Here is a 25,029-nt window from a genome sequence, read left to right as displayed (position 1 = left end):
ACATTTATGTATTAACCACATGGACACCAGAGAGACAAATTCCTATACATTCATTATTTGGAAAATAAAGGGATTCTTAGCAACACAGGAGGACTTGCTACTTCTTAGAAAATGTAAAAGCTGTAAACCAAACTGTCCTCCTGTGCCTCAACCCCAAAAAACTCCACCACCATCACCCCATGCTGCCAAACTAACACCAGCCAGCAGCCAAATGCCTGACTGCTCAATCTGAGTTGTGGCTGTGAGGCTTGTCTGGCTTTCACAGGTAACCAACCACCTCAGTCCAACCTCTGTCTCCAGACCACATTTCTGTGATGCAGGACAGGTCTCAGCTGTTGAATCAACCTTTTCCAGCCCATAAGACATTTCTCATGAGCTTCTCTCCACTTGGTCCACCATTTGATTTAATTTCTCTCTTGCACTGCAAAACACTTTACACATTCCATCCTGTGTGTTGTACGTAACACTCCTTAAAGTTGTCTGTATTGATCATTTGGATGTTGAAAATTAGTCCAGATGTATTACACATTCAAATACATCTCTACTGATGGTGTAATCATTATTTTTCCATTTGTAAAGACATGAACACTGTTTATTGCCTGATTTGGTCTTGAACAGGCCTGGATTTGCTCCAGGCTCAACCCCCTTTGGACCTGGTCTTGTCTACAACCCCGCCAAAACTTCCGTGTGAGGCAGTATTACTCCAGTATTATGACAGCATTATGACTGAGCAGCACTGAGGCCTAAAAAGCCAAGAGAACATCTGGCAGTTGCCAACTCCATTTCCCCTCCAGTCCTAAAGGCATCTATTTCACATATATTTCCACTGTCTTTGCTTTACCCTCCAATTTTATTGTTATGCCTGACATTTATTTCCTTCAGAAGCCTATTTCTAGTCACTTCAAGCGAAATGTGAGTCAATTACACATAAATATGTGTAAGCTGTAATACATAGTAATGCATGTTTAATGGCGTTGCAAAGGCCGTGACACAGACGTGGTGGACTCCAATTGTAAAGGACGAGTTGCCACCATAATGAATGTCAACAGGCTTTCGTGTGACTTAGTTTGTTTGTCTTGTTAGTTTTACTGTAGTTTTACCAATTAATACCCAATGGAAGATTTGGAGCCCACACTAGTGGATTTATCAATCATCTGCGAGCTAACGTAACGGACGTCTTCAACTGCCAAAGACACCGAATGTCACTGTGCTACGCAAACATCTGCAATTACCAACACCAATTAATATTATTTTACACTAAGGCAGTGTTTGGCTGAGGCGAGGAAACCGAGCTGGGTTTGAAATTCAAATGTTAACGTATGTATTTCGTTTCAGTTTTTGTATCTGAGAGCAAACATGGAAAAATTGCTAGCTTGAGCTCGTTTATTTTCTTATCTCCGTTCGTTAAAAATCAAGCCAAACCGCAGAGAAACCCTGACCGAAACTAAAAACTCAATTTCCAATAGTATTACAAAGAAGACACAGAGAAAAACATGGAATTAAATGTTTTTTAAGACCTCTATTCAAAGTGGACACACAACAGTGACACGACAGTAACGTTTAGTCGAGCAGCTACCTATAAACTATTGATAAGACCATTTGATAACGTTGTGCCGGTACATTTGCCCGACAAGTGAAAAACACGAGTGAGTACATGGAGCAAAACAGGCAGCAACCACATTTACTCTGAACACTATGACACTGATAAAACACAATAAACAAATACAGAACACAACGTAGAGGAGAAAAAAATAAACTTACCAACTCGGCTTCCGTTTTGTTTTTACACTCTTGGGAACCGGAAGAAACATTCCTGGTTTCCCCGTCTGTTTGAATCCGGTCCAAAAAAAGAAGAAGAAAAAATAAACTAAAGCAAACCAAAGCAAACAAGAAGAGGAGTTTTGCGTGTTTTATCACCCAGAAATAAATCGCCTCATCTGATTGTGTAATATCCACGCAGCGCTCGGCTCTTGCGTGTAATTGCGTTGGAGAGTTGAGGCTTCATTCAGAGGAGTCGCTTTACATTGTACGAGGCGTGGAGACTCTCCAGCCTGTACAATCAAATCATTGGTTGACAAACAGCCATCAGATGCAAATTCCTAACCTCTGAATCAGCAGGGCCAGCCCCCCTCCCTCCTCCACCTCCCCCCACCTACACGGGGAACGTCTGTCAATGTAAGTATGTGAAGGATGAGGGGCGTGTAAAGCTGGAAAAAAAAATGTAAGAGACAGAGACCGAGATGCCTTCACATCCATTTTTCCTAACTCCCCACACCTCACACTGACCGCCTCCCTCCTTGTTTGGCACAGCTGATTCCTTGACCGGTTTGCTGACGTTTTGTCCCCGTGTTGACCACTTGGCGACGGTCCCTTGAGGAGGCCTTATAGAGCAGGGAGGCTGGATGGGGGGAATTAAAGCTGTAAACCTGTATACAGACTAGCTGCACCAGTGATTTTTGTTATGTAGCTTAATTCAGATCCGTACATGTATATACAGTGCCACTAAACTCACCTTTCCCTCAATTTTCTTTTCAAAACTAGCCCCCCTCATGCCCTGTTCTCTCTTGTTTTCTATCAAATATCATATAGACTCTAATCCAGTGGCTCTCAAACTTTTTACAATAATGTACTGCTTTTGAAACATTCTTTCAGCCAAGTTCCCCCTTTCCAATGCACAAAAAAGAGGTGCAGTCCAGCTCCATCAGTGTGGGAAACAAGAAGCTGATACTGAGATTTTGCTCTTTCTGTCTTTGCTTCTTTTTCCCTTATCCTCCTTGTTTTCAGCTGTATCTCTGTTACGTTTCAACCACTAATCCATTTTCTGGATTTTAGTTTGGCCTTCCAGTCATAGTGAACAAAAGTCTTCGCATGACGATTTCAGCAGCAGATTTATACCACAAACATACACAGTTGACACTTTTGGGAAACCCGGAGGAAAAACTGAATATGAAATGGTTTTATTGAACTTATTATAGCATAAGTTACTTATTTTACGAATTATGCATGACTGATATATACACCCTAGCATACACCCATTTGAGAAACACTGTTTCAAATATTCACCACACTTACATGTACACTGTAAATAAACTCCTACACCATATATACACAGTGAATAAAATAGTACAAACTGTTACCGATGACTACAAAGGTAAAGACATAGTTTGATTTTCCCTTCAAGTTTCTGGGCCTTACTCACTGACTGATTGTGGTTATGTTCCTAAGCTGTCTCATATTCTATAAGTAATTTTTAAAAAGTGCTTTTGAGTATGATTACTGGAAGTCCTAAGTTAGAAAAAAAAAAAAAATGTAGGACACCGGGGCGCCAGGCAGATAGATGCCAAGCTTGCCTTATGGTAAAGCATTTTTTTTTTTTTTTTACCATGTGTAAATGCTGTTAGTTTGCTGCTAAACCACACAAATTATGCCTAACCTTAACCTTTTTCTCAAAAGAATAGAATTTGACACAACTGTAGCCTGACCTAAATTTCTAACATGTCTTTCAACAGTATTTCTCATGGCAACTCATGGCAAAATGCGTAGATGTTTTTCAGTAGTGTTCACTTTTTGGTGACAGTCCCTTGAAGAGAATCCCTAGTAGTGAACGTCATGGTATTTGGGTGAGATAATCAAGACTATGTTTGCAATACTGACTGCAAGCACTGGAAGATTGTCTTTTTTTAAAAAACAAAATCATCCATGTATATTTGTGGAGCTTTACAATGTTCATTCTAAAAACCCACAGGTGGGTAAGTGAGGTCGAGCTGGTGTGTTGAGGAAGGAAAGCCGATCCAAACACACTTCACCAGCGTCAGACTGGGATGCATCTCTCTGAAGTGTGTTTACACTACATCATCATGAGGAAGTGGTTGGTCCTGTTCAGATCTTTTGGCAAAACTATACATTTTATTTGCTTAGAATTTGTTTACCTAACTGTCCAACTTTAATCACTGAATGTGAAGATCTAGGGCTCCAAACTGAACAAATACACCTCCAGCAAACCTGTCACTTCTTGTATCGCAAATTCAGACTTCATATTTCAGAGGGGGAAAAAAATCGAAAGCTAACAACATGCAAACAAGGGGCTGGACCATTCCTGTTAGTAAAAAGTTTGTAAAAAAAAAAAAAAACAAAAAAAAAAAAACGTGAAAACATGGTGTACTTTTTGTGCAGCTGCCTTATAGAGGAAGTAATCCAGCTGGAGATAAATGAACTCAGAGCAGGAAATATGTTTTTTTTTTTTCTTTTCTGTTCTTCAGCAACAGTGGCTGCCAACTTCCATAAGTCATCAGACAGATACTTCATGTATTTCCAAATATAACTTTTAGCATTATCATCTGAACAATAAATGAAAAAGTAAGCATGAGCTAATAATAGTGATATGTTGAACAAAACAAAAATCAACATCTTCTTACATACTAATAAGGGCTTGCATGCTACACATTTTTGAAAGATATTACCAGCTTGTCAATAGTTGACAAGCTGGTAATATCTTTCAAGCTGGCTTGATATGTTGTGATAGTAATTTCAGCAGTATATTTAAACGTGACTCCACTTATGCATAATTAAAAAATAAATAAATAAATAAATAAAGTACATTTTTAGTGCCCCCTACCAAAAAAATCCCTGTTTTCAAGGTGGAACATATTAAACCCAGGCTGCACCATTCCAGAAAACACTGTCTAAAGTCCATCAAACTATCATTTCTGAATGTCTAGTTAAATGCATGAGGTTGACATCTTTACAAATGGCACATGCTGACCATCTGGTATCAAATTCATCCATGTTAAATGACCTGATCGGTCAGTATTTCTGTAGGAAACAGCTCCCTCTACTGGGGAGAATCAAACCAAACCAACATGAACCCTAAAACATTCACTACAACTTCTATGTCCCTAACATGATTCAGCATGGAGTTGGCATACAGTTATAGCTATGCAAGACTTTGATACTCATTTCAATAGATACAATGCCAGGTCAAAGAGATTAAAAGCTAATGATCGATTGATGTGATGACTTTGCAACACACACCTCTGGTCTTGTAGGTTTCCCTGAAGTTGATGCAACATTACAAGGCTAATCTGCATTTCCTGTTCCACTTGAACAGCGCCTGTTACTTTTTTCTAATGGTGGGCAAGAGCTCTGTCATTCGGGTTTGGTTAGAACAGTGATACATTTTCTAGCCATCAATGCTCTAGATAAATCTCACGACGGCCTGGTTGTGTGAAGTGCCAGTCTGCTGAGGTAAATTCATGGTAAGAGGAAGTTTCGCAGCAGACTGACATTTCTGGTCAAAGTCACGCTTCAGTGTTCTCATCAAAGCATCCTGTTGCATCTTGTTTTCAGGAACTGCTGCACGAGTGTATTTCCCAATGAAATCCTCTAAGCAGTTGTATAATTTGTCGGTCAAGAACAACCACCAAGTTTGTCTTCAGTTACAAAGTGTCAAATGACAAGTTTCCTGTTTCTAACACTTTTTTCACACCTTTCTTTTCTGAGTGCATTCGATGTTTTTGATGACTGTGTGGAATTCTTGTGAAACTACCACACTTGAAAATGAGCTGGGAAATACTTTTGCCTTTTTTTGGTTGTCGCATATCTATCAATCTTTGGCTGTAAGGTCTGTTTTAGTAATTTTACATTTTCTCATCCATCATTTCCTTGCACACCAGAGGAAACACTGCTATTGCCATATATTTCCAGATATGTGTAAATTTGGGTTTGGCTGATTTGGACCACTATCAATACCAGCATGTTGTGGTCATATTCAATAATTTAAGGGGAGTGGGGGGGTCCCAGAAATGGATTAAGACTAAAATGTCCCTGTCAACTGGAATAATTTTAAGTCACATTCTGGGTCATGGATTGAAATATCCCCTGATTTAGATTAATCTAGATTTAAATGATTTCGTGTAATTTCAGGATTGTGAGAGAATCTACACAACATCCATCCTCATTTTCTGTTTTTTTTTTTTTTCTTGATCTAGTCCAGGATTAATGAGTATCTTTGGGTTTTCAAATTAATCCTTTGAGCAACTTGCTTGATTTCTTTCCAAAGCATGGGTATAAGGGTAATGAAAGTAACTAGCAAAATAACCAGGAATTGTCTGAACAAAATGGTAAAAATTGCCCCCCAGAATAAAGGTGGCACCCAAAATGAGGAAAACTTGGATCTGGTAGATTATCACTTAATCTAGGACTCCAGAGTCCAGGAGTAACTCATTTTACGTTAAGATATATTTTGGCAGGTCACTTTTTGGGCCAGAATTGGTGAAAACTCGGTAAATTCAGCTGACCTGAGATTTGAATGCAAGAGTTATAAGACATGACAAGAGGAAAAATACCTCAAACTGTTGAACAGTTGCAGTGCTAATTATACATAGGTACCATTACACGCACATCCTTAAATACACAAGGAAATATATCATTCAATTCAAAAACACTTGGTAAAAAGCAGCTTTAAAGACTCAAGCTACAGAATAGATCATGATCTAAGACTTGTCTCTCATCAGTACTGACTATTGCTCAAGGAACACTTGAACAATAAATAAAACATCTAATAATTAAACATCTACCCCCTTAGCTAAAACAACAAGCAACCTGACTGTGCATATAAAGATTTTACTATTCATGTCTCACTATTATGTCACTTTACACGAATCCTACAGGCTAATCCTTCAGGTAGTGATGTGTGCCCTTCAGACTTGTCTGGATCTCTAACGCTTGCCTTACCTCCGTACAAACGGTTCCTCATTAGCAATATGGAGTTGAAACAGGTTCCTAAAGTCAATTTCCCATTCATTTTCTCATTTTAAACAATGTAGGGTCAACTTATCATGAGATGTCTGACTGTTAAATAGCTATATATGTTCTTGTAGATGCTGCCAATCACTATAATTATATATAAAATTATATATATCTAAAAAGTAAAAATATAGTTTTCTCGTCAATTTTCTTCTTTTTTGGCAATTTTTTACGAACATATTGTTACTTAAATATTTGTTTATTACAGCAAGGTTTTAGCAGACGTTTCTAATACTTTTAATTTTGGGCTAATTTTATCACTGCATTGGATTACATATTATCTCTATCAGCCCTGCAAAATCAATATGGGGCGATCCCTACATCATTTTTTTTCCCAAATCCCGTGTGATGAGCTCAAGAGGCGCTTATTCAAAGTACAAAAGTCGTTAACATTGGTGCTCATCTGTTCAAGGTAGGCAGACAGCAGAGGACTGGGAGGCATGAACTCCTCCTGTTTGTTCACTACTTCAGTTTGACGAGCCCCATTACAATCAGTACCTGAGGGCCAAACAGACTATAATCACTCTCATGTAACTGTCACTTATCAGGATGGCTCTTCAACTCTAACCAGGCTGTGCAAATACTTTTATTTAAACTGGAAACATTTTGCTCATAAATGAAACTCTCCAATGCATATTAGGTACCAGTATGGGTTTTTGAAGGTTGGAACCAATGCAGATTTTCAGGTTGAAGTCAACAAAAGCCAGTATGCAACATCTTTAAATTTGATTATTTTCAAGCCAAAAAAAAATTAAGTGTTCAGAGTTAAAAAAAAAAAAAAAAAAAAAAAATCTGTGAAGCAGCATATACATCTTTGCATCAAGGGACTCTCAATACTCTGCTCTGAAACCCAGACTAATGACATTCTTTAAACATTAGCAGCTCTAAAACAAAACTGAACTTTGGTCGGGTTTTGGGTTGTACAGTCTCCAGGATGTTAGGAGTCCACATGGTGGTGAAAAATCCTCTTTAGTTGCTCTGTGCTCCACTGGACTGCTCATCCAGAACATGGCTCTACGTTAACTTTTTTTTTAAGGAGTACAAGTACATGCACTATGGGACTCACATCTGCGCAAAAACATATAAGACCAAAATCACACATCGGCCCATGCCTACTAGACATAAAGGCTGCAGTTTCATATTAAAAGCTTTCCACTGGCAGCAAGAAGATTTTATCATGAAGCAGCTACAGGAAATGGTCCTTTGCATGCAAGTATAAACAGGAGGCTGTTGACTGCTATGGAGGGAAGGTAGGGAGGGCCACTGTCACCAGATTCAGGTTGTGCGGAATTTCAGAAGTTTTGGGTCGACTTCTTTGATTTTAGATGGATTACATTAATAAATATCTCTTGTTGGAAAGCTTTTATTTCACTTACACGAATACAATGACGTGTCAGCTTGAGTAACGTTATCTTCACTTCATCTGTCTCTCCTCTGCTCTGCTCGGACTGTGTGTGTTGCCTGCTCTGTGTGTGTGTGTGTGTGTGTGTATGTGTGGAGGGGCTAAGCCCCACCCTCAGTGAAACACAGAGCACCATAGTGGTAGGAATTAGGGTTTATTTGGTTCCATTCAGCAAAATGGTTGGGTCACTAGTTGGTTCAGAGGTCCTGTATGAGTGCCATGTGCCTGTGTTGCTTCTGAACACTGAGCCTCAGTGTCATGAGGGCTGTTAGATGAATTCTGTGCCTTCAGCTGAAATGTTTAATTACATGAGGTCCACATTAAAAAATGACAGCGATTTTATGACGTTTTATTTGATTTGCCGACCAGTTCTCAGCCGAGTGACCGCCTGTGTTACATTACTGCCTCTTCAGTCACTTGCTTGCACCTCTGTTATTCATTTCCAGCTGTGTTGAAAAAGATGTGAAAAACTGCTGCCTCCCACTCACATAAAACCTGGCAGTTGTGTTTGGGTGCCAAATCAGCCCACCCACCGGTGACAGAGGGCTTGCTCAGGATGGCAGTTGTGTCAGGTTACCCTGTATTGGTTGAATCAGTTCAGGAAACCACACCTGACCTAGCCAACGTAGAGCAACCAGCAGAACTCTGTAATGACCCTCCTTGACCCTGCAGAGGACTTGGAGAATCAGAGGGAGAGATGGAAAAGTGTATAACAAGCCTGTAGGCCATTCTTGTGACAGAGCATCTGGGCCCAAACTGCCTCCCCGACTCATGAGGGAGTAGCATTCCAGGCAATGGCATGTTTCCCTGGATGCAAAAAGACTGACCTGGGCAGCCTCTAATCAGACCAGATATGGGCAACTATAACCGGGTGAAACCTCCACTCTCCCAAGAGAGGCCCTATCCAGAAGGAATGTTGACTGCCGTGTTTGCCACACTCGGGATGTGGATTGTCCTCAAAGAGGTCAGTCCAGGCCACGCCATGTCTGAGAAGGAAGTGCCTGTCCTTCCGTGGGAGTAAAGACCGCATGCAGGACCGTGTCATAAACAGCCTCATCCTCCTGTCCTTTTTGGATGGAGATAAAAGGAGTTGAACCATCACTGTATGGGACGCAGCAGGCCCAAGGGAATCACCACTAATGCTGTTGCCATTAATTCCACCAGTGTCTGAATCGTGTGAGCAGTAACAAACCTGCCTGTCTGAAAGTGACATAACTCTTTCTCCAAACTGTCTACCCTCTGAGGAGTTAGACACAGTCACTGACAGAAAAAAAAAAAAAAAAAACTCAACTCAGACCAAGAAAATATACCTGTTGCTGAGGCTGCAGATTAAGCTTCCAGTTCACTGTGAACCACTGGGACTCTGTGTCCCAGACTACTTGATTCATAGAGGAGGCACAGATCAACCAGTCATCCCGATAAGGCAGGATTTTGAGACCCTGTAACTGAAGGGGGCCAAGGGAGCTACAACCACCTGAGTAAAAATCCTCTGTGCCAGTGACAGGCCGACTGCAGAGACTGGAACTGGAATACTAGGTCCTGGAACGCAAAGTGGAGAGGTCTGTGTTCTGGACAAATCAGGATGTGGAAATATGCGTCCTTTAAATTGAGCGATGTGAAACACTCTCCTGCACTGATGGGACTGCATTACTATTTTTGAGTGAAACATTTTGCATGGAAATACCTTTAGATAACAGTTGAGGCATCTGAGATTGAGAATAGGCCAATGACCACCATTGTTTTTTGGAGCTATAAAATAGGTAAAACCCAGTCTGCTGTGTGCTTGGAGGCACTTCTGAAACAACGCTTTTGCAGCAGACTCTGTACCTTCTCCACCAACACGGGCTGTATCAGTGGGTCCTTGACAATAGTTGTTCAGATGGGACACTTGACAGCTGGCTCTTGACCCCTATGTAGGACCGACATTGTGGCCTGCACCATTGCCTGATTGCCTCTGTTCACCACCCCTTGAGACTGAGGCCTCCTTTTGGGGTTTGTGTCAGAATTTTGTCCAGGGGCACCAAAGCTCTTCCTCAACCCAAGCAGGGCCCCCACCCACATGCCTAGGCCATACAGGCCGATGTGGCTTGTGAGGTGCCCTATCCCTGTTTGACCGCCGGGGCTGACTTGTAGCAAGCCCCCTTAACAGTGTCTCTCATCATAATAGAGCGCTCAGCAGAGGTTGGGCATTTAGAGGTTTCAAGCATCTCTTCACAGCTTGATCTGTGACTGGAATTCTGATGACAGTAAGACGAGTGCTTATGTGAACGTTTATGACCAGACCTATGTCCACAGCGTTCCTTCTCCCTAAAGTCCGTTTCCACCAAAAGGTTCCTGGTAGTATTTGGGGGGCAGGAGTTACTACAGGAACGTCCTCTCGCTTGGCCCTCTCAACTGCCGTGTCTTCACTGAGAGGGCCGAGGTTCCTGTAAAGTTACCGGGCGGTTGCGCAACCATGACCCCGGCATCAAAATGCCTGTTGTTAGTGTTAGCTAAGGTCCGCTAAAGCTAACATTAGCGTCCCTAAAAATGCCGGCTAAAAAGTGTGCTGGCACGTTAGCATTATCTTGGTAGTGTTGGCCGTGTTGCTAGGGACGCCTAACGTTAGCTAAAGCTAGCGCTAGCGTCCAGCTATTTTGTTGCTTTCTGTTGACACCACATCGCGCCGTGAGTAAATCCAATCAGCACCAAGTAAACCCCAAGTCCCACCCAGAGTCTCTACCCCGAGGCTGGGCCGTTTTTTAGCTCCTGTAAAAGTTCAGGAACTCTCTCCTTCGGGGGTGCTTCCGGCGGTGGAGACACGTGACAACGGCCCCAGCCCCGTAAAATTACCCCAAAGTTCCGGCAGTGGAAACAGGCCTCTAGACAGGTCACAAGCTACGCTGCAGGGATTATCCACATCCCCCTCAGATGAGCCATCCCCAAGCATGAGGGGCACTGCCAGTGTCCATCACTGACTGCGAACAGCAGTCAGTACAGGGAAATCAAGCCCACGCAAAGAAGATGGACCGGACCAGTACGCACACATACCTGGCAGCTCCAACACCCCACCAACTGCGAAGAGTGATCGAAGGTAGACAGGGGCTACAATACTTACCAATATTTGCAGTAAACATATATCTCATTCTTTCCCTCTCAATGGTACACAGGAAGAATCCTCGAAAAGAAACACAAATTACCACTTATTAACAACCATGTAGCAATATAATGCACCAAAACCACCATTACTTACATGGACACACAGCACCGGCACCACATGGGTGATGAATTGAAAGGTGGGTGAACAAGAATAAATAAGTTTCCTACCTGTACCTGGTCTCTGAGGCAAGATTGGCAACGAGGATGAGCCTTAAGCTATCTCCACTTTTACATTGCAGAAAGTTCCGCCTCTAGGTGCCTTGGGCACAGCTTTGTTTACATTAGGTCTTGAGATTAGGTGGAACAAAGGTAATTATTCTATTTAGACTATAGTGACAGTCAGAATGAGGTAGAAACAGATCTCTAATACATTTTATGGGTCATGGATTGAAATATCCCTTGATTCATCTTAATCTAGATTTAAATGATCTGGTTGAATATCAGGTTACTATTAGAGGAGAATTTACATAACATCCATCTTCTGTTTGTCGTCCAAGTCACTTTTTAGGCCATAATTGGCTCTTCATTATTAGGACCTTGTCCTGTTTTAATTTAATCTCTGTCCAGGAAACCATCCTAAAGGTTTAAAAGTAAAAATTACAAGTATTCAGTGTTCCCCCTAAAATTTTCATCTTGTCTGAGTGTTGGCAGCTCTTTAAGGGAAAGTGACCCATCAAACCCATTCAATGGTAGAAGAATCTCTGCGACACATTGCTGCCTCTATATAAACAGTTAATTTACCAGTAAGAATGTATAGCAAAGAAAATCAATGTCCTGTCATGTTTTCTGGACTGTTAAGAGCTATAGTCAAGTAGGAAAATACCAAGATATCAAAAGTGGACAACATGCTTGGTTGATATTTCATATTTATGTCAAACATCTGGTTGGCTGGTCTGAGATTTGACAAAGTTAGAAGACAAGATCAGTGAAAGTTAAACTGACATTTATTCAAATCAAAATAGTCTTTTCAGACATGGCTTTCAGCACTCTGAGGGATTACACAATGAGGCGTGAGGAAAAATACCTCAAACTGTTGAACAGTTGCAGTTATAATTATTCATAGGTACCAATGCACACACATCCTTAAATACACAAGGAAACATCTGTCTAGTGTATAAAGCTTTCAGGGACTACTTCTGCAGCTGCAGTTTTTGTATCTAAATGTTGGCACTCGTCAATTATTTGAGCTCAATATTTACAGCACAACTAAACCCAAACAAATATTTAGAAAGTTGTAAAAAGTTGGCAGAACCCCAAGATGCTGGGGTCAACATGATCAAATCAAGCTCCGCTTCAAAAAAGCATAAATTACACAGAAAATGACACCATGTGAAATCACAACATGACATTCAGAGTGGGAAGTCAAAAGCCTGAGATATTGGATTTCCACACAACATGCGCACAAACTTTGGTTGTTGACAAAATGCACCGGGAGATCAAGTTTCATCACATCGTCATCGACAGTAGAAAAGAAATTGTGGAGAAAAGGTTTTTTTTTTTCTTTTTTTTTAAATAACCTGGATAGATGTTTCCAAAAGCTAGTCAGTACAAAGGTAGAAATTTATCTACAGAAAACTGTACTTAAAACGTGGTAAAAACTTCTTTTATGCATTCATAAGGCATAAGTGCTTGTCCAGGGTTGTAAATGTTGACATAAACACTGAGATGAAAAGTGCCTGTGAGTTTTAACACAGCAGGTTTTGCCATCAAAATGTCTATAATGTCATCATTACTTTTTGTTCAATTCATCTACTGTACATACAGTATAGGAGAAGCAGGCAGTAAAACTGCATTTTTGAAACTAAGTGGTGGTTGTTGGATTAACTGTAAACTGTGAGCTTTGCTTTGTTTGCTGGTTGCAACAAATATATCATTCAATTCAAAAACACTTGGTAACAAGCAGCTTTAAAGACTCAAGCTATGCAATATATCATTATCTAAGACTTGTCTCTCATCAATATTGACCATTACTCAAGTAACACTTAGTGCATCTGTGATCAGATGTAAAGAGAAAGCTGGCAGAGATTATACATACACGGAGAAAAAAAGCTTTCCCACAAAAATAAATCATGCAAAAATCATACCTGAAGAGCACCAAGGTCTCTTTTTATACATGAAAGTGGGCAAAGGGTTATGTTATTTCCCCAGCACAACATGTAGAAGCTATTTTTACCCCATGAGCAAAGACAAAACATCTACCCCCTTAGCTAAAACAACAAGCAACCTGACTGTGCATACAGAGATTTTACTATTCATGTCTCACTATCATGTCACTTTACACGAATCCTACAGGCTAATCCTTCAGGTAGTGATGTGTGCCCTTCAGACTTGTCTGGATCTCTAACGCTTGCCTTACCTCCGTACAAACAGTTTCTCATTAGCAATATAGAGTTGAAACAGGTTCCTAAAGTCAATTTCCCATTCATTTTCTTATTTTAAACGATGTAGGGCCAACTTATGATCTGATGTCTGACTGTTAAATCGCTATATATGTTCCTGTAGACGCTGCCAGTCAATCTGACTTCTAATTCGTTTTGTTTTATTCCTGAGGTCCCTGTAAAATACTACATTATCCACAAGTTTTAGCATGATGCACTGATCAGACGTCACTGTTACCATAGAAACATCACCTGCACCAGCGCTGTGTGTGGTTGGCAGCCACACCAAGTAATGTGGAGTAACTGGAGCTACTCCACATTTGCTGTAAGGAAAGAGAATCATCACTTGCAATGGTGTATGGGACCAGTAGTTCACTGCCTCTTACTATGTGCAGTCTTATAATCTTGTCTTTGTTTTTCCTATGCCATTTTTTAGGGATTGGCCAGTGGACAATTATTATCGGGGCCAACATTCCAAATTTTTTAGTCATTGGTATTGGAACTTTGAGATCTGAGTGGACATGGTAAATATGGTTACAATTTTCATTTTCCTTTTTACTGGATTTCTATTTCATTCGTTTTATTGAAAGACAAAACGCCAGTTTTTAGTGTGCTGCCTTTACTTACTTGCCTTTCTTTCAGTTTTACTGGATTTAAATGCTTTAAAACCATTTAAACACAAATCTGATTAACTGTCCTTTATATAATTTTAATAGTATAGTATAAATAGTATAAATACAGTTTCCTTGTCTTTTTTTTTTTTTTAATTTCAGGTGATTTTTTGGAACTCATTTTCTGTTGTAATTTTTTTTATAATTTGTTGGCTTTTTTTTTTAAACACACATAATGTTAATTAAATTAAATTTAAAAAGTATTAATTAAACCAAGGTTTATGCTGACATTTCTAATACTTTTAATTTTGATTTTGATTAGCGCTGAATATCACTCATCACTGTCCTGGATTACTATCAGCCCTGAAAAAAATTAATATTGGTCGATCATACAGTACTTTTTTCCAAATCCAGTCTGATGAGCTCAAGTGGGGCTCATTCAAAGTCCAAAAGTTGTTACATTGGTGTTTTCTGAAATGCCCATAGAGAAAAATGAATGGGAAATTCACCTTTGAAGGGAAGCCAGAGAAAAAGGAGGCAGGCAGGTTTCTTAAAACCTGCTCTGCTGGCAAGACCAGACGAAAACTGTTGGGCATTACAGACTTTAAAGATGTTCCGTTAGAGACTGTACACCTATCTACAGCGTGCAGAGCCTCCACCTACAGGACCTGGTTGTGGTGGCTGGGTGGGTGGAGGGCATCAAGTCCTCCTCTCAGCTCATCTGTTCAAGGTAGGCAGACAGCAGAGGACTGGGAGGCATGAACTCCTCCTGTTTGTTCACTACTTCAGTTTGACGAGCCCCATTACAGTCGGTACCTGAGGGCCAAACAGACTATTATCACTCTCATGTAACTGTCACTTATCAGGATGGCTCTTCAACTCTAACCAGGCTGTGCAAATACTTTTATTTAAACTGGAAACATTTTGCTCATAAATGAAACTCTCCAATGCATATTAGGTACCAGTATGGGTTTTTGAAGGCAGCCCGGGGGGAAGCACAGAGCAACTCATAAGGATATTTCACAACCATGTAGACGCATAACACATCCAACCAATTAAATAAATGTAATTTAGCAAGAAATCAAATGTCCTGTGTGGTTTTCCAGCCTGTTGCTCAGCAGCTATGATCAGTGAGTATCTGCATTACATTAGAGGCGGATGGCATTGACTGGCTGACATCTGATTTTTAACAAAAGGCAATACTGCCCTGACATATGGACAAACAAATATATTTGTTGTCTAATATGCAGAAATGTATTCACACTCACTTGCAGAGACGAGGTCCATGTACTGGCAGATGGCGTGGAGCAGCAGCCTTTCAAAGCTGAACCACAGACAAAAACAACAGAGACATGACTTTAAACTCCAGTCACAGAAATCATCACCTGGATTCAAAACGAGAAAGCGTCATATTACTTTTGCTGCAGCAATGACACAGTGTCCCCACAGGAATCAATCAAGTTTTATCTTATCACTGCCCCTTGTATGATCTGTTCTTATTCACATCCTATTTTCATTTGCTGTGTTCTATTGCCTGCGATGGCCCAATTTCCCTGAAACAATCATTTAACTTGAATTTATTCTAGACAGGTTTTTCCAGGGAAACACATAATTAGCACCTCTCAGTTGGAGCCTCACAACCACATCTCCTGCTAAGCCATATCTAGTTTGATATTTATAATATATTGGGTTATGCGGTTTCACATGAGAGGGGAAACGTGTCCAACACACACACACAAAACAGGAAACACTGATTCACACAAGATTCACTCTTCTAGTAAAAAACGTCTGACTCTCCACATGCATTTCCCTTCCGAACATTTTGCTCTTAGATGACTATTTTACGGTCACAAAAATATTTCAAGAGCTCAAAGACTTTTGCCTTCCTTGTCTTCATTTAATGATCAGGAAATGAAAGGTGATAGATACAAGATTCTGAGATTTTCTGAAAGTTTTACCCCCATCTTGTGGGTCTGGGGTGAGCTGGATAGGTTTCCCCTCGTCAAGGGCGTGCGAGGCTCGCATCGCACTTATATGTGTGATCGTGGTGGAGATAAGCGAGACCAGACAGCTCATCACCAAGGGGTGAGTCTTTCCTGGTGAGTAATGAATTTACTGAGAAATTCTGCAACACTGGCGGTGCCCCTGTAGCTCACCTGCTAGAACATGTACCTTGTTCAATATGTTATCCTTCTCTCACAGTATTTCCAATAGTAATTTATTTGTCAAACAGTGGCAATTTGTGACCTCCTACCACTGAAAGTATTGCTTTACTCGGGATATAAAGATGTATATAAAGTTTTTTTTTTTTAATCAGATTAGAGTCCATTGAGTTATGTCCTAGACTATTCTGTACAATGTCTTGCTTTGCTCGTTAGCAAAAACTTCAAATGTATTTTGTTTTTCACCACATAGATATGAAGACAAGGATTCCTTTGAAGTGGTGTGGGTGTGTGTTTTCAACGCTGTACCCTTGGCTCAGTGCCATATCAGTTGAAACGTTGTGGCTACTGGCAAAAAAAACAGAACCCTCATTTCAGACCTCTCAAAACTGGAAAACATGAAACAGTCTTCAATATTTTTTTATGGTGAAAATAAATACCTGCACTTTACAGGAATTCACACATCTTTTACATAAAAATCCTGCAGCTATCACCTTCAGGATATTTATTTTAGGCTTTCTAAAAAAAACCTTGGGGGGTACGTGCTAACATGTAAAGGTGCATCTATTTAAGTGTAACATTCGAGAAAAGCTACATGAGATTTATACCTGCTGCCGAGGTTGGTGGTGTAAACTGAGTGAGGCTGAGCGTGGAAGAAGCTCAGAAGGCTTTCCTCAAGCACTTCCAGGGTCCCCTGTGAGGAGCCAAATGTTAAAAAGATGGATGAGACACAACAGCAGTAGGTGGCACGGAGGCCAAGCGGGAAGAGGAACAACAGCCATGCCAACTTGGTGTATTCCTTTATACTACAAGAAAATTCAAGATTGTTTGGCATTACTCTTCATCAAGAAAGCGCAGCATCTTAAAGACCTGTCACACTGAACTTGAGGCTTGAATAGTATTATATTTTAATCTGTTACCGAGACCTTTTAATGCCTGGAGTTTAGATAATATATTTTAAGATACTGTAGTTTTTTGCAGACGCGCTACAAATGCCTTGAATGTTAATGTGAAGCCATAATGAATTCACTTGACACTTCCACAGACTGGGATGTGGAGCCTCAAAGCAGGCACAGCAATGACTGACCATAGGGATTTGTTTCCGCTTCAGAGTGGCCCGCAGCCTTCGGTCAATTCTCTGGAAGCAGTCTTGAGCAGTGAAGGCAGGATTTACTGTGGACAGATGAGTGAGTCACTTGTGAGCATCCAGCTTATTAAAACAGGGACGACCTGACACGTTGCGACTGTTGGACTCTCACCATTCCTGTGGTCTTTGAGGATCCGGTCGGTGCTTTTCTTCCTGGCCTCTTCCTCCAGCAGGGACAGCAGCTTTTCCTGCTCCTCGCCAGAGCGATTCATAAAGTCATTCCATGGCTGGAAGACAAAAACAATGACCAGTAGCACTTGGCAGAAATACGAGTGCATGTTTCTTGCTGTGCTTACAGATTCGACATCATGTCCTCCATCACAGCTGCTATATAAAACTTGCTGCTTACTGGCTTTAGCGGCGTTTCACAGCACTATAGAAACTGACATAATGTAGAACTTTCAAATAAAGACTTTCAACTTCTTTTTCACAGCACCAGAATATCATGGTTAGGCCTACATGCTCTTTAGTGACAGCATGTTTCGAGCTTACCTCTACATAGTTTCCATTGGTACAGGCCTCAGTGAAAATGGACGGGATGGCTGGGTTACTGCAAACTTCCAGGTCATCTTTGGAGCACTCGTCTCGCTCAAGAAGATTGGCGAGGAAGCGCGCTGTTTTGATGAGGAGGGAGGAGAGAAGGACAAGAGTGTCAAATCCTACCAAGCAGGTGCTAAAATATGACACGGTATATGAGAAGAAGACACACACACACACTTTTATGATAATTTTTTTGCTACGTGACAACTGGTCAGGTGAAAATGAGAGGAACGCTTACTGTTCTCCTGCCGGCGGAGACTCTTTTTGCCTTTGGCTCGGGGTGTGAGGTCAGAGTTGCGGATGGCTTGGTTGATGAAGAACTGCTTCTTCTTGGTGGGAGACACTCGCTTGGCGGGGGAGCTAGGGAGGGAGGTGCATTTACGCTCCTCTATCAGGCTGGGAAAACAGGGCACACGACAATTTATCACATGAACAGCTGTGCATCCTCAATCTGTGATGTTCAACACACCCCACAGGTTTAATCTCTGGTCAAGTGTCATGATTTTTGTTGCACCTGCTTACATGTTCTTCAAAAAGTGTTTAACTATATTTCTCAGAATGCCTTTTCAACATCCACCACAGAGGGGGTGTGAACTTGCTGCGTTCAAACAAAAGTGGGTGCATGGGTGTAGAAATAACATCAAAGTGTGATCATCCAGTTTGGGGTTTTCTGTGTCATTGGAGTGTTTTTCTTTTGATGAAAAAGGGAGAGCCACACTCTCACTCAAAGCTCAGTGTCCTGTGGTTGCATTGCATTATGATCTATTTCCTGATTCTGTGGTGGAGAAATGGGTCTCTGTCCTCTTACGAGATGGATTTCTCCCTGTATGATTGTTTAACAACAGTGCAAAATGGCAGCTCTAGAAAGAAGCCCTTGCTCTTTGATTGTGACACCAAAACCTGACATTTACCATTTATGTTTTCTAGCACTGAAACATTTCTGCTGTCAGAACCCAAACCCAATCCAAACTACCAAATGGACCCGGAAGTGCAAAGTACATCACCAATGGCTGTTTATATGAAGTGTTTTTCTCTATCACTAGTATCACTACATGCAACCACTGATAAGGAAGCTGCAGGTCAGAGCCAAACCACCAGTAAATATTCCTGTTACACACCAACACCACTAAACAACACAACAAACACCACACACTGTTTGACACAGAGCTGACTCTCAGTGTGGGCTAGCTCTGCAGCACTTGCAAAAGGCACATGAGAGCGCCCAGGCTGCAGATGTGCCATCCCAGGAGCTTTAGTATCTGCCTCAGAAGTGGGTTAGTGGGTTTCATATTAAGTCCCGCCCCAGTCCCATCCTCTGCCTGTGAGTGGCCAGCCAGCTTGCTCTGCCGATGCCATTTTTAGCCTCTGGCAGGAATACAGCTGGCTTGTTACGGGCTAGGTTTTGTAACCTGGGTCTCGTTTAAGTCGGAACAATATTCTACACATTTCCCCCTCTAACATCAACATATGTGCACCATGGCAGCTAAGAGGTTCATGTATTTTCAGACAGATACTAACGTTACATTCCCCCACTGCTGCAACTTCATCCAACCCTTTCACACAGACAAAATACACAGTAGCATATTTTGCGAATAATATGGACTGCTGGAAATGATAAGCTATCTTATCATTTCCAGCAGTTAATATCTTATCAGTTAATGCTAATCGTAAATTAACAAGCTAAAATGTGGACAGGTACGACCAGTATAAAACAATGCAGTTAGCAGACTGGCTAGCTGGCAGCTACGAGGCTACGAAGGGCATAGGGCTAATACTGCCTTCACAAGTATCGCTAACCAATTAGCACCGGCGAGTTAACGCTAACCAGATAATTTCTTTGCGAGGTAACTAGCTAGCTTTTCGACTCAGCTAACGCTACTTCAAGTTGAAAGTCAAGCCGCAACACTAACGCTAGCTATTTAAATCGAGTTGCTGGCCAACGTCAGCGTTATGTGGCTGCAGACTTGTTATTTTAACTCACATATAATCCTGTTCTTCATTGTTGCTATTTGTCAAAACAACCATTTTACGTCAGCGAGTCAACTGGAGAGAGCCCACTTTTCAGGTCTTTTGGAAACGTGCAGAAAAACCGTGTCGCCGCGACCAAAACAAAAGTTAAATCAGTGTATTTGTAGCTTAGCTGGGCTCTAGCTAGCTTCGTGCTAGCTGGGAAGTGGGCGGAACCACGGCAACCAAACAAAACCCCTCCCGTGGCTCCAGACCGAGGCTCGCTCTCACTCACAGAGAGGGGCGGAATCAAGAGCTCTCACTCTGCCCGTGTTTCCAGGTGACTGACGACAGCCTGGCCTCCTCCAAGCAGCCACGCTCTCACACTCATGGCACATGAAGAATTTGCAAAACAAATGATAAAACAATGAGATCTTTTGTCTTATAAACAAGTGGGAAAACTAGTGTTTCTTGTTCTACATTTTGGTCTGCTGAGTTTAAAGGGTTTTCACAGAAATGACCACTGAGTTATAGTGGTTTGTTTGTTTACTTGTTTATTTTTTTCTCACCCTGTCTGTTTTCTCTTTTGTTATTTAATTTACATCTATTTGCACTGTCTACTTTTCTTTTTGCACTGTTTACTTGTCTATTTGCACTGTTTACTTGTCTACTTGTTTATTTTATCGCCCTTTTCCTGTTTTCTCTTTTTTTATTTCATTTATGTAAATTAAGAGAGAGCAAAGTTTACCAGAGTCAAATTCCTTGTATGTGAATGCATACTTGGCCAATAAAGCTGATTCTGAGACACCGTGTTTTTTTTCCACATAATTCTTTTCATCGTTTTTTTTTTTTTTACAGTTATGCAGTTGTATGACAGAGGGAGGAAGTGAGAAGGAAACAAACAGATTTTGCAAGTTGCAGCTTTAAATTAGCTTGTTAAAGCAAAACTTAACTTGTAGAGTGTTGTGTTTTATTGGCCTAACTGCTTTATTTGTGTTTGTTCATGTGCTAAAAGTATTATTTTGGGAGCTGCTTTACTATGGAAGTGAATGGAGAGATAGAAATACAATATTCTAATGAGGACATTTAACTAAGCAACCCGACACTCTACCAAAGTTCAGTTTTGCTTTAAGCTGCAGGACGGCTATGTTTGCTTATCATTTGTCTTATTCTGTCACATGAAAGTGAATGCAGGGCTATTTATCTGATTTGGAAGTGAATTTTTTTTTTTTTGGAAAACAGCTGTTGGCAATATAGTTAAAAAAACAGGACATTTTTACAAAACTTAAGGGCTGTGTAATACATCAGAACATCCACGTCCAAAACACAATCCTAATCAATCTCAAACAACTGCAACAGAAATTGGCTGTTTTTTGTTATTGATTGCATTGGTTGGACTCTGCGCTGAAATTTGGATTTTGATGACCCTGCTGCCATCACAGGATTCATGTCATGTTTGCCATCTGTGCTAACACTTGAATGTGGGTGAGAGTTTTTTTCTCTACTATCCAGTGATCCTTCTTGTCAATAGACAATCTTTGGCATACCTCATCAAAGAAATGCCTGTCATACCTGCAGAAAAAATAAAGGCTCTGCCACCTCCATCATGTTTATGACCCTTAAACCTAAAGAGGTTTCAGTCATGAAAGCGTATCCCTGCTCTGATGCCTTCTGAAAGAACATCCCTTTTACTAGTCATTGGCTTTGGCTGGAGAGTGTGTGTGCACGTTACCATAACAGCCAGTTTAATAGGCTTGTCACATAGTCGCTTTATTGTTCTGAGTTTGACTCACTGCTGCAGGAGAGAATGGCAACTTACTGTGTGATCTGACTGGGAGAAAGTGTTTTTCTTGGATTATAGCCTGGATTCACTTTGTTTAATCAGAAATCAGAAATACTGTATGGATCTCCAAAGGGAAATTGGGTAACTCATGTTTAAGTTGGATATTTTTGGGAGCTGTTTGGTCAGTTTCAAAGGAAAGCCTGCTGTTGATGGGTGTTTATGCAGCTGCTGAAATGGGGAAGAAGAAGAAGGAGAGGACAAGGGACATAAGAGCGGAGTTGTCAGTCGCAGGTGCTGATGCAGCGGTCCAGGGTGACAGGATGAGATCCTGTCCCAGGAGGAATGGTTTCAAATCAAAGGACTGTAAAGTTACCATAGCAGATGGCAGGTCCACTTCAGTCTCGGTCTTTACTACATGTGAGGAGTCGGGGAACATCATGAGGCTGTGTGTGAACCTAATGCCTGTTCTGGCTGCAGCCAAGGCACCTTTAGAAGAGGAGGAGGAAGAAGAGAGTGAAGAAGACGAGGATGCAGAGGGGGACAGTGGCTGTTTGGATGAAGAGGCACCAGAAGTCAGCAGCACAAGTGAGCCGAGCAGCAGCGAATCTGAAGAGCAGCAAGTCAAACACAGTCCAAGTGATTTTCATACAGACACTCAGCCGCTGAAGCCTCTGTTATTACCGCCACTGGGAGCTCGAACCCAACCGACTGCTGGGCATTTTGGCTGTTCACAGACCACGAGGCACCACACACACCTGCCTCCCATCAGGTTACCTGGCCACGCCGCAATGGCTGCTTCCAGTACAGCAACTCAAGACTGTGAACACAACGTGTCACTCCCAAGAGGCCAAGAGCAGGACAGCAGGCCTTGGATAAGCAATCTGCTGAACTCTAAATGTGTAAGGAACACCAAGAAAATAAGATCAAGTAGCAGTATTTCTGATTCGGTCACAGGGGCATTAAAGCCTTGTCAACAGAGACAAAAAGAAAACTTTATTTATGTTTTTTTTTTGTTTGTTTGCTTGTTTTTAACCACAAGGTAGTTTTTGAAAATATCTCAGTCCACACACCCATCCACACCACAAAAGGAACATGAGGTTTTAAAAAAAAATTCCCAAAACCCAGATAACAACATTTTTGTGTGGACAGAAGGTCAAAAACAGAAAGAAAAAGTTGTGAATTCATATCAATCCTCCTCCATACAGATGCAACTGAGGTTCCACAGGTTGAGCCTCATGTTCAGGGCCATAAAGTGGGTTCATATGTTAACTCCTAGCCAGGCTGGCCTCTGGAGCTGTTACTACTGGACTCTATTAACCCTCTGCACATATGTTATGTTTTCAGGAAGACGCCATTTTAATGCAGACAGAAGGTCAAAATGGAAAGAAAAAGCTGCGTTTGAAACAAAAAAAAAATCGCCTAAATACTAAATGTAGAATGTTAAGAAAATGCTCCAGATTGATTTCCTTGAGAGGCGGAAATACAAAACTTTCTGAGACATTGCAACTTTTCAGATCTGTCCATTTCTATGCTGGGTTATGTTTAGTAGAGTACCTCATTTTCTAAAAAATAAAAAAAACTAAAAAACTAAATAATGCTAACCAGCGTTGTCTGTGACTCTTGAAAAAATGTGAAAAACTTGTTCTGTGGCCTCACACTTGGACTTTCAGCTCAGCTAGTTCTGGAAGTGCTTAATTTTTTGCCAAGCAGTTGCACAGTTAGAGTGTTAGAAACAGGGGAAAGCATCTAGACTGCAGAGTTGGATTTGGCTCTCATGTTGAGGGCTTCGGCTTTTTTATGGTGAACTGAGCATCACTGATGGTGGGAAAACTTTGCACTTCAGTGGAAGGATTTTAATTCAGAGAGACTACAGCAAAGCCATCACATGGAGAGGCAGAGGCAAGCTAAAGGTTGAACGTGGGAGAAGGGATTAAAGGGATTAACAAGTGGTTGATTGTTGAGAACAATACACAATTACTGTGATTGTCTGAAATTGCTTTGTAGAAGTAGCCTACTCTTGCTGTCAGTTTTAAAGGGATAGTTCACCCGTTTTTTTTTTTTTTTAAAGTGATATTATGTCACTTCCCGCCTCTCTGTTCTGTAGGACAGTAGTGGGTCTATCTTCCTCTCATTGTTACTGAGTGCTGGATACTGGCTGGATGCTCCAAATGCTAACTGTTAGCCTCCTGCCATTGAGCTGGACTTCCCCCCAGTTAACATAAAAATTATTTGGAGAATTTGGAGTATCCAGCACCAGCACTCAGTAACGATGATTATGTCCTACATAGCAATTCGGAGACAGGTGAAATAGTGTAATTTTTTTTTTCCAAAATTGGTGAACTGTCCCTTTATTGTTGTATGATTTAATGCCAGCTAGATATTGATGAAGAAACAGATAAAGAGATGACATCACTTTTCAATCCCATCTTGTTTCCAACACAGAGGTCTCCTGAGTTCCGTCTCCCTGACATCTCCCTGTCAAGTCTGGACGCTCTGCTGCGGACGGTCACAGGGAGGCTGGCGAGGAAGAGGAGGGGCGCCGACGAAGGACATCATATTCATCCCCTCATGTCTGAAACTGTGCGGCGTGTGAGAGAGAGGAGAGCCAGGCAGCAGGGAGATCACAGAGCAGAGTAAGACTTCAAAATGGAATCTCACAGCTCGCAGCTACAACAATAAAAGCAGAGGATCGTGAGGATTTTTAAAAAGCACATGCTTCATGGCACGGCTTTACACACAGAAGCAGAAACATTTATTCATAAATGTATGCGCTCTCAATCTTCTCAAACTGTGTGCAAATACAGATCATGAGCAACTCCAGTGGGTAACTTCACTTGCTGAGGTCCAGGGTGCTCATGTGATGTGGGGACAGAGAGCACAGCAACATCGATTCTTTGCATCTAGAACAAATGCTGAACTTTATCCGAAAAATTGGAAATTAAAGGATAATTGTGGTATTTTTCAACCTGAGCCCTATTTTTACACCTTGTGGGGTAAAATGTAGGTCACATTATGCAGATTATGCTTGTTTTTTCCACTGACGGGTTCAGACTGTTATTATAAGTGAGCCAAAAACTGATGATTTGCTGGAAACGTCACAGTGTTTTGGTGCAATAA

At 41.2% G+C, this 25,029-nt stretch overlaps 2 protein-coding genes and 1 long non-coding RNA gene across 5 annotated transcripts in view; 1 reads left to right on the top strand and 2 right to left on the bottom strand.

Moving 5' to 3' along the window:
- Nucleotides 1–1,990, bottom strand: part of arid3a (AT-rich interactive domain 3A) — a 48,895-nt gene extending 46,905 nt beyond the window's left edge. For all 3 annotated transcript variants that reach the window (XM_030049701.1, XM_030049702.1, XM_030049703.1), the window contains exon 1: nucleotides 1,762–1,990. The gene's annotated coding sequence lies outside the window, so the exon portion shown is untranslated. The remainder of the gene's footprint in view (nucleotides 1–1,761) is intronic.
- A 416-nt stretch (nucleotides 1,991–2,406) lies between these two features.
- LOC115358259 (uncharacterized) lies at nucleotides 2,407–11,766 on the top strand. The gene is made up of 3 exons (XR_003928171.1): nucleotides 2,407–2,420; nucleotides 8,050–8,054; nucleotides 11,704–11,766. It is a non-coding gene; the product is annotated as an uncharacterized LOC115358259 (long non-coding RNA).
- Nucleotides 11,767–12,270: 504 nt separating this feature from the next.
- On the bottom strand, nucleotides 12,271–20,357 carry r3hdm4 (R3H domain containing 4). Its single transcript, XM_030050080.1, has 8 exons — nucleotides 20,164–20,357; nucleotides 18,421–18,578; nucleotides 18,135–18,256; nucleotides 17,755–17,869; nucleotides 17,583–17,668; nucleotides 17,104–17,189; nucleotides 15,602–15,657; nucleotides 12,271–15,149 (listed from the first exon to the last, which is right to left on the bottom strand). Exons 1-8 carry the CDS (start codon nucleotides 20,205–20,207, stop codon nucleotides 15,046–15,048), a joined length of 771 nt encoding a protein of 256 aa, XP_029905940.1. The 5' UTR covers nucleotides 20,208–20,357; the 3' UTR covers nucleotides 12,271–15,045.
- Between the last annotated feature and the right edge of the window lie 4,672 nt (nucleotides 20,358–25,029).

This window comes from Myripristis murdjan, chromosome 4 (assembly GCF_902150065.1).
Source record: "Myripristis murdjan chromosome 4, fMyrMur1.1, whole genome shotgun sequence".
Taxonomy (NCBI): Eukaryota; Metazoa; Chordata; class Actinopteri; order Holocentriformes; family Holocentridae; genus Myripristis; species Myripristis murdjan.
Note: the sequence above shows the minus strand (reverse complement) of the source record. Positions and strands in the feature narration are given on the sequence as shown.

Bases quoted from the DNA above. Each gene is read 5' to 3' on its own strand.
- r3hdm4 (XM_030050080.1), bottom strand. From the start codon at position 20,207: ATGGTTGTTTTGACAAATAGCAACAATGAAGAACAGGATTATAT. The intron at 17,870-18,134 runs GTAAGCTCGAAA...TTTGTCTTCCAG, and splicing joins CCAATGGAAACTATGTAGAG to CCATGGAATGACTTTATGAA. The intron at 15,658-17,103 runs GTATAAATCTCA...TCTGTGGTTCAG, and splicing joins ACCACCAACCTCGGCAGCAG to CTTTGAAAGGCTGCTGCTCC.